Source organism: Bactrocera latifrons, unplaced genomic scaffold (assembly GCF_001853355.1).
Source record: "Bactrocera latifrons isolate USDA-ARS-PBARC rearing strain unplaced genomic scaffold, ASM185335v1 scaffold_15, whole genome shotgun sequence".
Taxonomy (NCBI): domain Eukaryota; kingdom Metazoa; phylum Arthropoda; class Insecta; order Diptera; family Tephritidae; genus Bactrocera; species Bactrocera latifrons.
Window position 1 is genome coordinate 1,455,832 of NW_017534963.1, and position 19,945 is coordinate 1,475,776.

At 36.4% G+C, this 19,945-nt stretch overlaps 1 protein-coding gene across 3 annotated transcripts in view; it reads left to right on the plus strand.

Moving 5' to 3' along the window:
• The window catches only part of LOC108965918, a 424,784-nt gene that overhangs the window by 398,013 nt on the left and 6,826 nt on the right, over positions 1–19,945 (plus strand). For all 3 annotated transcript variants that reach the window (XR_001993151.1, XM_018928599.1, XM_018928600.1), the window contains exon 4: positions 15,893–17,588. Coding sequence is in view for 2 of the 3 variants with exons in the window: in XM_018928599.1 (XP_018784144.1) it covers positions 17,555–17,588 (34 nt within the window). In the remaining variant the exon portion in view is untranslated. The remainder of the gene's footprint in view (positions 1–15,892; positions 17,589–19,945) is intronic.

Sequence of the window (19,945 nt, forward strand, 5' to 3'; positions counted from 1 at the left end):
AAATAAAAAAGAAATATTTTAAATTCGGTTCTTTCGACGCCATTTCCGGTGACGCCTTGGAAAAAAGATGCGCCCGCGTTGGCAGTATAACTCCTTACAAAATAATATAAAGTGCAAAAAGCGTGTTTTAGATAAAATCTTAATTTGGAACTTGGACGAAGGAAAAAATTATAAAATTGGATTTTTAGCAGACATTTTTATAAAAAATAAAAATTTCTTTTTATTTCAAATAGTTGTAATGTAGAAAGAGTCCAGGTCTTCAGGAAATGTATCTCAAAAACCAGTGTAAAATTTCATAAAGATCGGTTGAGTAGTTCTCGAGAAATCTTGTCAACCGTCTTCAAAACAGATTGAGTCAAATCTCATTGCGAAAGTTTATGACTTTCTCGTCAATCAATCATCTAGGGTGAATGCACCTGCTAGTATGCAGGCAAATGAACCAATATGAGTTATCTATTTTTATTTGTATGCGTTCTTGTCAGAGGAAAAGAAAGTGTGACTTTTTTTGCAAGCTCATCGACTTTCTGCAGATTCAAGTTTCGAATAATCTTCCGGTATCTTATTTCAGAATTCACAACAAGAAAATCGGGTTAAACCGTATGACCTAAGTGATCAATTGTCATATACAGTTCTAGTTATGATTCTATCAATATAAGTTAAAATGATAGTTTCAGATTCTGTACGACATATTCAAAACATGAAGCAGCTCATATAGTCTCTTTGCGATAGTTCGTACGCCGAATTCACCATATTTTCTTACCATATTAGCATAACCGTTAAAACGGCTTCATCTTTAATAAAATATACGTGAAGTGCTTTAGAGCTAGTGAAAGGAAACGTGGTTTTCGGTAATAAAATTTGATATTGTAACCTTATATTTTATCTTCGAGGCCTGAGCAGGAATAGTAATGGCATCTCTTAGAATTTTAGTTCGAGCAGAATTAGAGAGCCTTCTTCGGAAATGGCCGAGGTTGGTAATCTCACGTCTGCTAGTTGCATGTAGAATTTTTATTTTACCTACAAAAATCAGCCCATACAAATATTGGCCTCTATATTAAGTCTCCTAAAGCTTGTGGGTAGATAGAAATACGTCTAATTATCTAAAAAAAATAACTACAGTTTTTCTACTGAAATACACATAAAATGCTTAACAACAGCTCTTCTGAAAAAAGGAAAGTAATCTTTCTCACTATTAACAGAAATAATTTTTATTTCAAGTAAATGCTTTAACCAACAGGAAATCACGTCCTTTTACATGTAAATGAAACTTTTATATAATAAGATGTGTTTAATCTTCTAATCTTAACTTTTTCCAGCGTCAGAGAACTGAAAAGTCGGCTGCGCTCACACCCACATGTCTTATATACATACATACATGCATGTATACCACTCTATTGTATCGCACATCATTATATGAATGAACAATTTTTGTATTGGCATCGAGCATTTATATATAGCCTACTAAATCCGTGGTTAGCTTATTGCATGCTTTCGTTAGAAATGTTATCTCTCCTATTCTTTGGCTATTCCATTTCACTTCGCAGAAGAACTACGCGGCGCATATTTAAACTTTGCCACACAACTAATTCTAATTAAAAGCGGAATTAGTTTCGTCATTATATTCTCATGGCTGTTACATGACTTTTAGTTAGAAATGGAAGTGTTTTAGTAATGTATGTATTTCTTATATATTGCGGGGAATTTTCGGGTAAGGTATGAAATGAAAGTATATAGGATTGTTAGAAACCACTGGCCACATCTATTCGTTAACGTCTAGTTCTTAAGCGATTATATCCATTTGCAAATCACAAAATTCTGTTTGTCTTTAATCTGTTTTTTGATAAGTAATTTTGTTTAAAAAAAATGTATAGTAAAGCGCTCGTTTAAAGAATTTTATGAGCTATCATAATCAGTGATTCGTTTTTAAAAATTTTGAATGCCTTTGATCAAGTAACTGATCTCCATTCGGACTTTAAAAGACATACTGATAATAATCGACTCACTAGACATAATTCTCTTTCTGACAAAATGTCAGCTTTAGAAATATCGTTTTTTGGGAAAAATATATACAGTGACAAAAAAATCATAAAATTCATTCGGTAATTATATTCATATATTATATCATTTAACGTCCAGAGCTTAAGGCCAAAATTGTTTTCAGTAATGCAGAAAAGCGGACAGCTACACCATGTTTGTTTATACAGCTGCTACCTTGGCCTAGGACCTGTCACTTCCAGACCTACGCCCGCTGTAGACGTTACGCATGCATGTTAACAGACACTGCAACTTCCCTCGTAGATAGATTGTGGATTATTTTAACTTCTATACTCACCTTCGACCTTACCGACTTAGGAGGCTAAGCTACTGGCGCATCGCCCTAAGAAGCATTGTAATTACGGAGCCTCCTCATCGGGACAAGAAAACAATACTCGAGGAGGAATTCGGTAGTTACCCGGTAATTACCTGATAATTAATAAATTGAAGTAGCTTTTGTGAGTATTTGAAGTCGATGCTTCACCGACTTCGAGAATAGCGTTTAAAGTTTTGGGAGCTGATTAAAGAATTCCTATAAATACGCCCATATCTCCGACAGTATTTGCTGAGTTAAAATAAAATTTGGGGGAGGATATTATTTATGTACAACTTATACATGCAAAAAATCCGATCTCAAGTAGATACAACACCTCAGTTCTAACAGAATACTTGCTAAAAATAATTGCCCTTAAAATATTCTCTAGAATTCTAGAATTAGAGCCTTTGGCGTGATTTCTCTTCCATGTTTTGTCCTACCAGCAGCTGTTAGTATTTTTTGTATTTAGAATTTAAAAAGCGTGGAATAATACAACAAACCTTCAACATCCCCCTCCATATTTTAAATACTTAAGGGAATAGGCGTTAGCTGTCTTCCTTTTTACTCTCTTTCTTATGTAAATGAGCAGTTAGCGTTTTTCCCATTTAACCACAACGTTATTAACTAGTCTTAACTTTTCCTGGAAATTTAGCAAATAATTTACCAAGAGCTCAGCGAGCTTGATAAGCATAACGAGTATAACTAACTATAACGGCTTATATAAAAGTTGATGAACACGCGATGCTGCTGGAACTGACCACCAGGCAGTAGAGGAAACCAAAGAGTTGAAATGATAGAAACTTAAACAGGAAAAACGGTAGAGCAAACGTCAACTTTATGATAAAGATAGAAGACTTGACAAATAATGAGCACTTGTTGAGGGCTAATGTATTACATAACACTTATAAGCTCTTGGTAATATGCCATCAGGGCTTTTCATTGACTTAAAGCTGCTTTATAGTACATAAAAGTGAATTGTTAACTAAAATTTTATTATATATTTGTACATTGGTTAAGTTAAGCAGTAATTAACTACATAAATTGTTAGTTAATACTTGGAATATCTTAATGATGTAGTTCGTAGCCGATTCTGTATCGCTTCCTTTTAACAGCGAAATCTTTACATATATATGGAGAATATTCTGAGCTTTTTGAAACTTTATTCATAGTGATTGTAGTCATCTAAACACTGCTTTACTGTGTTCATGCTACAGTTGGTATCCGCTACTCATCCCCCATCAGTTGCTTCCGAAATAGCAGAAGCTGTCGACCGACTCAATTTCATAATTTTAAATCTTTATTTGACTTCTGCTGGATCGATTGACGCTTTTAACCTTCATTTTTGCGTTATTTACGTAAGTCAAGTCAGTTGTTGGCATTTTCCTTGTATGCCGAATATAGTTCAGCATCCGAAAAAATTGTTCAGATTGGCCCACTATATCATATAGCTACAATGTAATTACCAGATAAAATCATACATTTCGATGCAATATTTTGTATTTGTGAAAGGTACTATACCTGCGTTGCAAGGAAAGTTAACTTTATTATTATTATTATTTTTTTTAACGGGTTACATGGGTTACCTCGTGTAAAAAACAGCCTTTTTTAATCATTCTTTTCTCATATAAAATTTTAATATTTTATTAGAATTTTATTTCTACACACATACACTATTAATAAAGAAATTCTGAAATTTTTGGAAAAAAATATAGATTTAAACGCAGCCATTGCAACGCCATTTCCGCTGATTCCTCGAAAAAAAAACATGCGTCCGCGTTGGCAGGATAACTCCTTACAGGATCATCTAAAGCAAAAAGAAATATATGTTTTAATTAGAACCTTAATTTAGACGTGGACTAGGAAAAAAAAAACTAAAAATTGGCATTTTTGGCAGACAGTTTTACTGAAAATTTCAGTGAGAACCTCGCGAAATTTTTTTTTTTTTTTTTTTTTTTTTAAATAGTTGTAAACGAAAAAGTTCTTCGTCAAAATTTTTAAGAAATTGTGTGAAATTTCTTAACGATCGGCTTAGTAGTTCTTGAGAAATCATGCCAATCTATTTCAAAAACACAGTTTCGAGAAAACCGCGTTTGAAGATTTTAGTGAATAGTCTAGCTAGCCTCGAGGGCACAAGTTCTCAAGTCAGTATCTCCGAAACTTTTCATCAGATCAACTTGAAAATTTAGAACACTGTGCTAGAGGTGTTTTAGAATTTACTAAGGCAATAATTTGCTATCAAAGGAATTGTTTACTACTCGTAATTTTTACTTACTGTTCTCCACTATAATTCTACAATCTAAACTATACAAGTATAAGTAAATATATTTCATGTTAAGGGGACAAATTTGGACATTTTATTGCTATCTTGAATACTGCAGCTAATTAGCTTAGCATTCTACACACTACAACACTTTTTTATGGTATACACGCCGTAATTATACATACATAAGTATGAATAAGGAAGTAAGCAATACATAACCTTACAAGTTGAATGCGACCAATGTTGAGTTCACTTGCCTTCAAATACGAGATTTTCTGCTGCTCATTAAAGTGTTCTTGCCTTGACTGTTCGGTGTTTGACAAATGTCTGCGGTAATCAGTCAAGCAGCTATTTAGCCACCAGCTAGGGCGAGGTGTTCATTAAAGAAATGCCGTGTTTATTTACACTACATAAATACAAAGTTGAATGGCAGGGACGAAGTGCTCTTTTCCGGGGAATATAAAGCCAACGCTTACCGCATATATCATGCGGTTAGACAGATATAATTAGATATAGTTAAATATATATAAGTGTATGTACCATATATGTATGTGTATTAGTGCGACGATGTTAATAACCGCACAACTAGCTCCCAAGCGAATTTCACGCAAAACATTTATATACATATGTATGTATATCCGTACATATACATATATTATATACAGTCGTAAGCTTGTAGGCTTGTGTTAATATGACGCTTGACATCTTTCGTGCTTTCCATGTTTTATTTACTTGTATTTGTGTTGGCGCTGCTTCACATTGGCACAACTCTTTTTCTCTAACGAGCTTGGCCACGAAAATCGTGTTTAAGTGCCGATTGTATGAATTCCTTTTCGGCTGTGCTGGTCGCGGTTATTTTTAACCTTACTGTGGCGAACTGCTCTCAAGTGGGAAGAACTTGTTTATTTATATGTATGCGTAAATTTAGCTTCTGAGCCATTTCTGTTCTTGGGCGCAGTATTTTTGTGCCACATTTTGTTCTTCCTCTTCTCATGACTTTATTTAGCTTCGAGCTTTGGCCGCTAATAAATGTGGATTATAACGATATTCTTTAAGCTGCCTATGTGAATGTAATGGAACGAAAGCGAAGAAAAAAAATAATTTATTACATTCGATTTCGATAAATATTTATACGGAGGCTGCTATATATATATCTGGCCTAGGCAACACTAAGTGTTGCCAGGTGCAATCTGACATCTCCATTGGAAAGCTTGACATTTTTTAGCTTAACATCACTCAGAACGTTTTGTCATTTAATCGTGAATTGTCTTATTTACAGAGAATTAAAAAATTCATCTCGGCCAAAAAATGGAATTAACTCGTATGGTCCGGTTGCCAAAATTTATCGAAATCGATAATTGGAAATCAGCATGTTGTTAATTATAGCTAGTAATTTGGTATTCTTACCCGAGTGTTAATATTTATTGAAATCGGTTATCGAAAACTGAAATTATCTTAATTGGCAATAAAATTTAGTAATAAAGGATTTATAATCTTTAACGGATTATCAATATTTATCGAAATCGATTATCGATATATTGCCAATTATAATTAGCAATTTGAATACTAAACTTTATTGTCCGATTGTCAATACTTTTCAAAGTCGATTATCAATATTTATCGAAATCGATTATCGGAAATCGGAAATCGGCTCTCGGAAATCGAAATTATTCTAAATATCACCATTAATTCAAATACTAATTTACAATGATCACCAAAAAAATAAAGTCTGTTGGCAGTTCCAAAACAACAGAAATCCATCCACAAGCAGACCTTTGAGCATAAGAGTATGAGATCCGTTGAATAATAATTAAGCCTCGCCGCTCTATAGTGCCACTATGACAAGAGAAATTTACTACATATTTACTTAACTTAAATTCAGCCAAATTGGACATTTCCCTTTCATTGCTTCCCATAGTTGAAATAAGGGAGTATCCGCAAATAACAAAAAAACTTGAAAAATACAGATTTCGTAGATCAGATTATTGTTTTTGGAAACGAAATCATGTCGAGAAATCCAGCTTCTCCAGATTTGGTTTTGTGTAATTTTCTTTCACTTCCAAACGTAAAGAATAAAGTCCGGAAAGAAATTTGAGTCGATTAGGAGGTTATAACCACCATAGAAGCTTACTTTGAGATCTTCTGGCGCTAAAGAAGTTGAAGCAATCTGAGTCAATTCTGTAGAACCAACAGGAAACTATGTTTAGAATTTTTTTCAGAATTTTCGTTTTGCTTTCGTAGCAAAATATCTATCCAAACATGCTCGTATGATATTCGAGTAAAAGAAATATAGAATCTCCATCAAGTAGAAGTAAGACTGAAAGCCATTTGAAGATAGCTTATAGTCATCATCATTACCATGCTCAGCGAACAACTCAAAAATAATTCCTAAAAAATAAAGAATTTTTCAAATATTAGGAATATTTGGTATATCGAAAAGAAAGTGTGCCTTGTGGTCTAGGTGACATGGACTTGCTTAACTTGTCCTTCGGCACGTATTATCTATACTCAAAAAATATAAAAAGCTTCAAGAAAATAGCATGTTTGGCACAAAGAACAAAAATTTCTGTGCCTCTTATGCCAAAATAATCGAAATATTTAAACTGTGTACACTAAGAAAGTTATCTTACCACAAACTTACTTTTTTCTACTTCCACTTCACCCATTCCTCAAACGTGTGAACGCACCGACGCACCAACGCAACACCGAGACATATTTATTAGTGCTTTAGTTGCTGACAAATTGTGCTTCCGCTTGCAGTTTGTAACAAAAATGCGGCAACAACAAAAAAAAAAATACCAACCAACCAAGTAAACTAGGCAGTTGTTCAGCTCAAGCGTCCAACTTGACAAATAATCAAAAGATCAACCTGACCACAACAACAAGCGCACAAGTAACTTGACTTGACTTCTTGCCACAAACTTCATGCATTTGCAACTGCTCTTGGCCTCCACTTAAACCGCTCGTCATGTTATTCGCCTGCAGAGACAAGCAATCACACCCATACGCACACACACAAGCAAGCACAACACTCACGTAGTTGCCGTCACACGCCATTTCGGTGTTGACAAATGCAGTTGACAATTATTTGTTTATGCGGAATACGAAATAATCTCACACTTCCTGCCACTGAATATTAAATACTGCTGTCACTTTGAGCAACCATGCGCCCACCCGTCGCCCGCTTCAGCACTAAACACCGAAAACTTTACGCAGCGTTTGCTTTGTTGCTTCGGCAGTCACCTCATTTGGAAGTGTGAGTGTGTGTATATGTGTATCGGTGTATGCGCTTTGCAGTTATCGTGGTGTGTCAGTTTTGTTTTATTCATGGAACTACTGTACTTCACTACGCAGCTTCTGTAATAACATTAGATATGCTCCTTTGTAGTTCTTGTTGTTACTGCTGTTGTATAGGTATGTGTTTGAGTAGTATTCTGCCGTTGTCACTTAATTTTCTTTGCCGAAACTTTTTGCTTAATTAAGTTACTGTTTGCTGTCACTTAGAGCTTGGTCTTCCTAGTCGCGTTATGGTTACTGTGATTGCTGTTGTTGCCTGGGTTGTGTTAAAGTATTTCTGTTGCTAAGTTCATTAGATTTTTCTAGTTTTCATGGAAATATAAATTGCTGACAAGTATTTGTTGCGAACACTTTGAACTTGGTAAATAATGCAATTGCCAAGCGGGGCTTGCACTGCAAGTGTAGGTCATGGTAGAGAGTCCTCTAACAAACTTAAAAGTACTTTGCATTACTTTAGTTGGCACTTTTCTCTTCAACTCAGAATTTGTTATTTTAAAATTGAACAAGCATGAAAAAAGCATCTAATGTTTTGAGCAGCAGAAAAAAGTCAAAAGCCAGAAAGAACGAATTATAGGGAAATAAATTTGCGTCAAATGTATTTTTTACAAAATGTTTCCTCGACCAGTCCTCCTGTTTGTGACACCCATCTCAAAGTTATTCAAAAATGGGGGTCCATAGAAAAGGGCGTTGTTGTTGTTGTCCTTGTAGCGGCCTCACATGGTTTTGACGACTGATATCGAGTTGACAGTCCGGGAAAAAGTTAGTTATAGAGACCAGACTCATATGGGAAGAGAAAATAAGAGGCCGCCACGGTATTATACAATAATGTATATCTGCGAAAAGCTTTTTCCTGGCCTATAGTTTCCTAAAATTCTAAATATTGCTGAATATAAAATTTGGTTGGATAGATTTTGAAGGAGGAGGATTCGCTTTCAATACACTATTATTTTACACTGCCAGACCACTATAATGTCTTTCAAGAAGAAATGGCAGCCAGCGAGATAGCAGCAGATGTACATACTTCTCCGAACTGCGGCTTCGTTTAGGGAGGTGTGCATACACTCCGATAGCAGAGCTTGTTGACAATGCGCTCAAATCTGCAATTAGGCTCTGGATCTATGGACTCTTTGGTCAGAAAGCACCGCGGCGGTGGAACTGATATTAGCCGCCTCAGTAAATATGTGGAAGGGTCTAGGCATTTTTGTCACGATCCTGATCACTACCTATTGATGGTCTCATAAAATAGCAGCCTATTTATCTAACCTAAAATATGGAATTTAATGAAATCTAGCATTGCGAGGAATATAGTATATCGTTTTCGAATGAATAACCAGGCACGAACCGGTAAACATTTCAAAAGGCTCTCAGATTTCACTGAGTAAAATATCACCTTGCGAATATTCGTCAAAAAGGGACACCAACTAACACTCAGCTTAGCACTTAAGCTTTCTTGGTAACTAAATAACATCCCTATGGTGTCCATGACGCTTTGAAGGATTACGTTCATTAGCTATTCCGTTGGAGATACAATTAAGAGTTTATGCTATATTACTGTGAAAATGTTGAGAACTTTTCTAGCGATAGTAAAAAGCTTAAGCTATGATCTATAAAGTTAAATTTTGAAACTGCTTTATAACGATTACCGATTTTCGAGCCTTACGCTACTTTAAAGCGACGGCGAAGCAACCAATTTTTAAATTATATTATATAGAACCACTTGACTTTTAAAATATTCTACTATTTTCATAAGCTTTTATACAAAAAAGCTTGCTAAAGCTTTTAAGTCCGTAGAACGCTTTGAGCGCAAAGCACGTAGTTGCAGTCGGCACACGTGAACTTCACAAGTCTTTACTTCATTTCAATCCAAACGAGAAAAAACGCTGCGCAGAAGTTATAGAATAGATAACATAAGATAACTTGTTAAAAAAGAAGTTTTCCATACAAAGACTTCAAGTTGTTCGGTCAGTTTGTATTACAGCTATACTATGCTTTACCCATTCGATATCGGCCTTTCCGACATACAAGCAGCTTTTATCGTGGAGATGTATATGTGAAAAATATCAGAAAGTTATCTCAAAAACTAAAGGACTAGTTCGCCTTTATACAGAGAACTATGACGGACGGACATGACGGACATCGCTGACGATTTATTCATATACTTTATAGTCTCCTTCTAAACATTACAAGCCTCGTAGCAAACTTAATATTTCCTGTTCAGGGTAATAAAACTAATTTTTTTGAAATTCTAGAGTGTGTTACGGCTTTAATATTAATGTAATGTTAGAATTTAATATCACAAGTTGAAATATTATCATTTCTCCACAACATTAAAAACTCTAAGAAAACTACAAAAACTTTTCAATCTCACTTCCAGCTCTTTTCATATTATCCTTTTATTTATTTATTATTGGAGCTCTAATTTCCAATCTAAATGCATGCACCTTCAACAATTACACTGGCATTCAAGCTTATTCCATTGTTTTATTCTTCTTACGCAACTGCTCTAGATATCAACTACCCATAAGTCTTGCTGATAAAATGCAATCGATTTATTACGAGTATGTCATTTCAATTACGCATCAAATTAATACCACTGAACGCACGCACACCAACACCCACACACATATGTATGTATAAGCCATCCGCAAGGATAATAAGCAGCAGACCACATACTGAGTGCAATATTTCAAGCGGCGCATAGCTGAGAAATACTCCATCACATTGCAGTTAAACACTTGCAACACAACGCGCATTGTTGTGGCCACTGCCTTGTTGTTGTGCGAAAAATATGGTGCAAGGCAGTGGCCAGTATGTGGAAAATGTGGGAAATGCGGCGGCATTGTTGCGATGTGTGCTGAACGAACATCAGCAACAGATGAGGGTCGCAGACAATCGTATGTCTTGAGAAGCTGCTTCTAGGCGGCGCACCAATATATATGCATATAGCTATGTATGTGTTTGTTTTATGAATTTAAATTAGCTGTGGTATTGCAAGAAGTGCAAGAAAGTTCGATAAAATAAGATAAATGAGAAAAATTGGATTTAGTGTACATTATCGAAATATGGAAAAGTATTTGTCTGACTCGAATGAAGTCTTAAATTAAAAGTGTTGGCTTTATGGCCACGAGCTTTAGCATATTTTCTGATTTGCTTTCGCTACCAAAAGTTACTTGGCATTCGATGAATATTGGAAATGTTGGCGGGTATGATTCCAGGAAAAGCTGCGTAACATGAGGAAAAGATAAAGGGGAAAAAGGAAGGAGGGTTAAGTTAAAAGGTTACATGGGTTTCCTAGGTTCAAAACTTTTTTTCTCATAAAAAACATGAAGTACTTTATAAGAATTTTTTATTGCTACAAACATATGTACACTATTAGTAAAGATATTCTGAAATTTTTGAAAAAAAAAAAATATTTTAAGCTCAGCGGAATCATTCAAAGGGAAAACAAGTAAGGAAGGGCTAAGTTCGGGTGTCACCGAACATTTTATACTCTCGCATGATAAAGTGATAATCGAGATTTCAGGCGTTGTTGTCAACCGATTTCACCCATATTTGGTACATGTCATCAGGGTGTCAAGAAAATATTATATACCGAATTTCATTGAAATCGGTCGAGTACTTCCTGAGATATGGTTATTTAGTCCATAAGTGGGCGACGCCACGCCCATTTTCAATTTTTAAAAAAAGCCTGAATGCAGCTTCCTTCTGACATTTCTCCCGTAAAATTTTCAACATAACCTTTGTATGGGAGGTGGGCGTGGTTATTATCCGATTTCTTCCATTTTTGAACTGTTTATGGAAATGCCTAAAAGAAAAGACTCTATACAGTTTGGTTGACATAGCTATAGTAGTTTTCGAGATATGCACAAAAAAGGTAGTAGGGGGCGGGGCCACGCCCACTTTTCCAAAAAAAATTACGTCCAAAAATGCCCCTCCCTAACGCGATCCTTTTTGTAAAATTTCATTTTAATATCTTTATTTATGGCTGTTATGACACTTTATAGGTTTTCGGTTTCCGCCATTTTTTGGGCGTGGCAGTGGGCCGATTTTTTCCCATCTTCGAACTTAACCTTCTTATTCAGCCAAGAAATACGTGTACCAAGTTTCATCATGATATCTTAATTTTTACTCAAGTTACAGCTTGCACGGACAGACATCCGGATTTCAACTCTACCCGTCACCTTGATCACTTTGGTATATGTAACCCTATATCTGACTCCTTTAGTTTTAGGACTTACAAACAACCGTTATGTGAAAAAAACTATAATGCTCCCTTTAGCAACTTTGTGGCGAGAGTATAATAATTCGCGTTTCAGTTAAAACCTTAACTTACACTTGGGCAAAGGAAAAAAATAAAAATTGGATCTTACGAAAAAATAAAAATTTCTCCGAAAATTTTGCGATTTTTTTTTCTCAACAAGTTGTAATTAAAAAATCCTTTATTCAAGACTTTAAGAATTGTATCTAAAAGATTTGTAGAAAATTTCCTGAAGATGGTTAAGTTGTCCTCGAAAAATCTCTGCGAACCGACTCAAAAAACATAGTTTCGAGAAAAACCACTTTAACGCGTAAAAATTTAGGATAATATTCTACAGGTGTTGTAGAATTTAATAAGACAATAAAAACAACCTTTTTTTGAAGCCCGTAAACCTATGTAACCGTTTAAGCGTTATATTCCGTACGAAATCAACTAGAAGATAGTAAATCCTAAACATTATGTCGGGCTAAGTTCTGGTCTAGTTTCGACTAGATTTGGTGTTAAAATATTTATGCTCGAAAGTATAGTCGGCCAATTTTATTCAAATAACTCCCAAATTGACCAATAAAAGTATACTAATAAACAAAACTTAAATACCGGTTCCCGGTTTTTTGGCACCAAACTATATGCACACAAGCTTATACGTTTAATTAGTTTTATTCAGATATCTTACATATTGGGAAGCTAGGGAAATTATTGACTCGATCATACCTGTTACTGGCATCATGACGTATCATTACCAAAAAACTAATGTTCGATATACATATATTTGGTTTTTCTTAGGTCTTTGTTACCTACAACTTTTCTCCATTTTCGAAACACGGACAGAATGTTATCAATGTTATCAAAAACAGACGCTCTAAATTTCATATATGGATCCATATACACTGGTAAGACTCATTTTGAATGGGAAAGTTAAAAAAGTATTCAGGGTATTGACCCTTATTTTTTACACATTTTGAACGCTTTTATAGCAATTTGTAAATAACACGCCAATGGAAATGTTCGTATTTTGAAGCAAACCAATCAGATGGCCAATTTTCGTCTCTTGCGTAGGAATCAAAGTGCTGCTCAGCCGAGATGAAAACAAATGGTAATCGGAAGCGGCTAAGTCTGGTGAATATGGCAAGTAGGGAGCAGCTCTCACTCAAATACTTTGATTGTATCCTAAACCGATTTTGTGTGCAGGTGAATTCTCGTGTAAAAAAATTACTTTGGCTCATTCTGGTCATTTTTCGATCGACGCATGGTTAAAACTGATCACTTGTTATGTATAGCGATTAATTTTAATACTCTCAGAAGGTTTTAGAAGATCATGATAAAGCAAACCTTTCTGATCCCACAAAAAACCTAGCAATGCCTTCTTACCGAATCCATCTGCTTTTGCAGTCGTTGTTGGTGGCTGTCTTGGATTAACACATGATTATCTCCATTTAGAATCCTTAAAATAAATATACTTTTCATAGTCGGTGATAATTCGAAGTAAAACTGATTTTCTTTCATGTTTTTGAAGCAAAATTTCTGACGTATTTTTTTCGATTTTCTATTTGTCTTCCATTCAATTCATGCGGCACCAATTTCCAAATTTTTGCATCTTTCCCATAGCTTTCAAGAGGACTGAAATTGATTGTTGCGCAAAAAATTTTTTTTCTTGGACTCAGAGTATCATATTCTTCCAATATTGTTTGCAGTTCGACGGCAAAAATTTTGGACATCTTCAACGTTCTTTATTTCTCGCCTTAAAATCGATATCATTGAAGCGTTGTCTCTTATATTTTGCTTCTGACGGAGCACGATCAGCTTTTACAAGCATTCCATGCGACTTTTAGCACTTTTCTTTTATTGAGAAAATATGAAATTTTTTTTTGTTCAATGACTGAAACGTTTTTGAATGTGTTGGACTGATTTCATGCCAACCAAACAGAAAAATAATTAAGCCTCGTTCACAAAAGAGGCACATTTGTATCATAACGTCCACTTCACAGCGGTATACCGGTATTGCTTCATATGTTTGTCCGCGATGGAATCCCAAACCACTGAACCGATTTTAGCAAAATTAAGCACACAGTGTTCAGTTCGAATTAGCTTGAAAGATAAAATAGTAAAAATAAAGTGAAAGTTCTATTAAATGGGCGATCTATTAAGCATTAGCACTTAAGTAACTATGCACTTTGGCCGTTGCCACAATTTCACAATTTTTTGATGTTTACAAAGTACAATCTATTAAGCGACTAACTCTATTAACTGGACAGAAGGGCTGATAACCAGACATTGAGAAAATTCTAATGAAATTTATTTGTATGAACAGAGTGGCTAGAGGAAGCACTGGACCAATAGTTTTTCTTTTTAGCCACACTCCAAGTGACATTTTTCAGAAAAGAGTTGCCCACTTAATTTCCATAAGATATTTCACAAATTTGCTATGATTTTGGGCATAAAATGAGCCATAGCAATTAAGGTTCTCATACTGCGTGTCTGGAGCTTGAAAAGTTATATTGAGATGCCATATGTTGAATATACTATTTTAGCAACGTTTTATTGCAATACTTTACTTCATCCAAGTAGTGCGAAGTGAAAGAATTCTGATATAATCTAATACTAGAGGCAAAATATGCGTGGTTATCAAGGTTTATAATACATTGAACGAGGGATTAATTATATCAACCTTAGTTGCCATGAAGATTTTAGTAACCAGAAACAAACGTCGGAGACTCTATAAACTATATACATAAATGAACAGCGTGACGAATAAAATCGGTTCCGCCATATCCATCTGCTATCTGTTTGTCTCTATCTACGCGAACCAGTCCTTCAGTTTTTGAGATATCGATATGAAATTTTGCACACATTCTTTTCTGCACAAGCAGCTACTTATAAGTCGGAAATGCTCACATCGGATCACTATACGATATAGCTGCCATACAAGGTGATCGTTCAAAGTAAAGTGCTTGTGTGGAAAGCTTTTTTATTTAACAAGGCATCTTTACGAAATTTGACCAAAATTTTTACTTAAGGAACTATGTAATCTCTGAAGAAATTTTTATGATCAGATCACTATAACATATAGCTGTCATACCAGCAGACCGATCGAACTCAAATAATTTTATAAAAAGCTTCTCTATTGGATAAGATATTTTCATGAAATTTGCTACAGATTATTGCCTTGGATAGCGCCACAATCTCCAAACACATTGTTCAGATTGGACGACTGATGCATATAGTTGTCTTACAAACTCACTATCAAAGTCAATATAAAAATAATTAATTTCCCTTTATGCTATAAGAAATGCAGCTGTGAAGAGTTTTATTAACTTATTTTATTTTCTTACTTGTTTTTCACCCCTGGAACCCATGCAGACACATCAACGTCTTTTTCGCATTCAAATTCGTTCAAGGAGATCTCGGAAGTTGAACTTTTTGCTTGCAAAATGTTGCTTTTTGCACTTTTTCGCCGCATTTTTGCATGTAATCAATTGTACTTCTTATCAGCTTTCATCCATGGCGCCTGCATTCCTTCCCCACCGCCCCCCCGCCAACCAGCCTTGCACACTAGTTATTACGCTTCAATTGTACACGCGCATATTGTGTCCCATAATACGCAACAACCATTTATTAAATGAAAAACTTCTGTTGCACAATACATCACATGTGCTTAATATAACAACAACAATAGCAAAAAAAACGCACTCTTTATATTATTTTCACATTTTCTCTTGTTACGTTGCAGATGGCGACAAACACTTAGGCGCGCGGCAAGCAGTCACAGCACAGTAAACCGTTATATGCAGCAGAGTGCCAGCCAGAGGTGCGTTCAAGTGTAACAAATATAACGGACCAGCGTCCAACGGCATTGCCGGCAGCTGCGTGCAAATACATTTGCGTCACACAGATGTTGCAACAACGCCACCTGAGCGAATAAACAGGAAACGAGCAAAAGGAAAAAAAAACTGTAAATGGTGTGGCACAGTGCTGTGCTGCGTGTGAATGTGTGAATGGGCGACTGAATGGAGGAAAAATTGCCAATTCAGTTGCTCAATAGCGATCGCAAACAATCGAAGTGAAACGTGTGCAACAGCAACAACAACAGCAACAAGAGGAGTAGTAGCAGGAGCAACTGTGCGTTGTTAAGTAAAGGGCGACATGTGGCATGCTACACAAAAAAGGCAAGGTTAAAATAGCGCAACAAACGCATTTGCAACAGTGTGGCAGCACGGCTGACACTAACGAAAACAAATGAAATAATAAAATTTCTGCAACAACAAAGCGACACGCGCTCAAACAAGCCCAACAACAATAAACAATTTAAATGTCCAGCAAGCCAAACGCGAAGTGGCAACAAGAGAGAAAAGAGTGTACAAAGCTGGCGACCAACGCAGACGAACTGAATACAAAACAGCGAAAGGGTATCAAGTGCCGGCGGCGAGCGGCAGCTTAAAAGCAGCCACGCATTGGCAGTGATGTTGGAGGCGTTGCATGGGCAGCAGCAGCAGCAGTGGCACCACAACTACTACTACTACTACAAAGGCGACGACGACGACGACGACGTCACACAGCGCTCGGTACCCGAGTTGCAAGCAAATTCCATCAATTCTCGTCAACGGCGCAAAGGTATCAGCAGTCAGGCCAGCTGCCAACGGATAGGCCGCCAACAACGACACAATACGCCAGTTTATGGCAACACACATGCCCCAGCAGCAATCGAACGGCAAATAAAGAAAGAGAACCAACAACAAAGGCAAAAACGACGAGGCAAACGACGGCAGCAGCTTGAACGGCACACAGTTGCCAAGAGGCGAATTCGGTGCGGCACAGCCGTTCCGCATGACAAACGACAGCAGCAGCAGCAACAACAACAACAACGGCAAAAGCATTGCATTGAGTCGCCGCATGTTGCCACATTAGTTTGCTGATATCGCAAGCAAACGCTGGTGTACTATTTCCGGTCGAGCGCCGACAAGGACACACGTCCCGTCAACAACGGCAGGCAAATATACCTGCGCTAAGGTTACTCATACGCAGTGGAGCGGAGCGGACGAGCAGCCGCTCTTGGTTGTGACATATCCTTCCTCTTTTTCTTGCTGCTTTTTTCGCTGTGCGCTTCTTGCAACTTCCTTCAACTGCTGTGTGTCGGCAACGCATTTAAATTGCCGGCTTACCGCACACCCACACTCACACGCCCACAATATCACCACTTCCTGGCAGCAGCAGGGCGTGTGCAAGGCAGTTGTTGCCATTAACAGCAGCTATAGCGGGGAAATATATGCAACAGCAACAACAGTAAGCGCTAAGTTGTAGTGGCGTAGCAGCAATACTAGCAACAACAGCAGTTACAATAACTTTGAGCGATAGTCATTCGATTGAAGCGCGCAGCAAGGCAATCCCAGCAAATATGAGCAGAAATTGTATTGCAATTTGCTTGTCAGGTGAGTGCGTGTACCGTTATTGTATACCTACCTATGTGTTAATGTATCCCGTTGTATGCGCAAATGGCAAGTGTTGCTCGCTTGCATATTTGTGTAGCACGCGTTGCAACGTTGCACTTTACGCTGATTTATGTATGACGTAAGCAAAGGGCAGTTGTTCGATAGGTGCTCAGCGATTGACATGCCAAAACTCGCAATGTTTTCAAAACCTGAATTGATGCAGAGAGATTTATGTGGGCCCTTTGAGTGGGGTTACATTTCGTTTTCTCAATAATTTTCATGATTTTTTTTTTTCAGTTTAAAAAATAATTTAAATTATTGAAACCTTGATATAGACAATTCTTGAAAAATATCTCTAAAAAAATACCGGTTATAAAGGCGATCCCATATTGAATGTCACAATTAGGTTCATTGACGTCAAGAGGCATTAAAATATGCATGTCTCTCATCTATATTGAACTAGGTTAGGTTAAATGGTCGATCATAAGAAAGATCTCAGCTCTAAGGCGTCTTATAACGGCAGTACGTTGGGTTACCTAGAACTCCTATAAAATTGATCATAAATCCATAAATCGGCGAGCACCGATCACCTTTGTAAAGGCAGCTATTAGTAGTTTAGACACTCTTATGTCTCTAGATTCCTCGAAAATACGAAAAAAAAATTCTATGGTGCTTCTACCTGAACTTTCCTTTCAACTATGCCAGTTTATGCCCGACTGGATTTTTAGCCTTACAGCATGAATTCTTACTGAACAATATTTAATAAGAACTCTTACGTTTGAGATGATATAAACCTTCAGAATATTGTAGAAGAACACGTTGATGACGAACCACCTCCAGAACGGCCATCAACGGCCACTGATGATCAAAACGTCAATAAAATAAAATAATTTCAGATTGAGAATCGAACAAGAATAGTCAAAGATCTTACTGGCATCTTTGGAATATCAGAAGGATCAGTGAGCAAAATATAGAAGATCAATGTTCCTAAAGATAAGTGAAAGCACGATTGCTTTCAAAATCAATTATCAAATGATTTTTGACTACCAGGATATCATGAAACATATTATTACTGGCGATGAGACAACCACCGATTAGCGAGGTATGGTGTACTCCGGATTCCTTTTGCCCAACCAAACCCTCAAAATGGATTACTATTTGTGGTTTATGCGTCATTTGCGCGCAACTATTCTTAAAACGAGGCCGGAATTATGATTTTTGTACCACTATAATGCTGCGTCGTATTCTGCATTGATTCTTGTTGACGTTCTCTTCAAATTTGCAACCAACATTTTCCGGATATAGCTTCGAGCAACTTTTCGCTATTCAGTTGAAGACATTAAACGTGAATCGCTACGCACATTAACTTAAGCAACTTTTTTGATAATTCTAACCTCCAATCTTCCCACCTAGTTTCGACCCAACTAGATAAGGTGAAAAATGTGTACTGTTTTAAAGTAAAGAAATTTATTCGGGCAATAGACAAGTAAGCTTTCACCTTTATTTATTATACGGTTTGTCTTCTTATCCAATATTTTAGGTTAGGATAGTGAGTCACACATTAATACATTTCAACACCAACCTCTCTAGCCTTACTGGCGATACCCCTTCAAGTGTCTCATACCTTGAGGCTCCCAAATGCTTAAAACGTCGCCTTGCCAATGCGGAAAGAGTGCTAGTAGCAACTTTGTATCTAGCATTTACGATATACAATTATCCAGTTAGATCGTTACATCCTTTTTTTTTATTTTCCTTTCCATGTACCTGATTAGGTCGTCGTATATACATATATCCGTATACCGTATAATTTGTCTGCTAATCATTTCAAACTAGTTCCGTAGTTTTCCCAATAACCTTAATTTTGGCGAATATCACTTCAGGGACTTCAAATTTCTCTCTATTGAGTATTCTCTTGACACTTGAGTAGAATAAATAATAGCTAAGGGATAGATCTGCATTGGACGCGTCTTTGCGGCAACAAATCAACAACGTGCAATTCAAAAATTTGGAAGCGGAGAGAGATAATGAAGAAATATTTTCATCTTGCTTCAAATAGATCCAGCAATTCTACTTCATTGCCGAGGAACAGCTCCAAACACAGCTTAGAATCATCAGTTAATAGATTCTGAACTCGATCCAGCATTAAGAGATGGCATATCCATACTTGATTTGAAAGTTAGTTATCTTGATCAACTTTACTTCACTATCATCGATCATTTTGTTAATTGTTCGAAAGATTTTATGCACAACAGGCAGAACGTCTGCCGCGTCGTCATCTTCAGTATTTAGTCTGGTATATTCAAGCATCTTGCATAGTTGACAATATGTTCTAATTGCATAGACAATAACATCAGGTG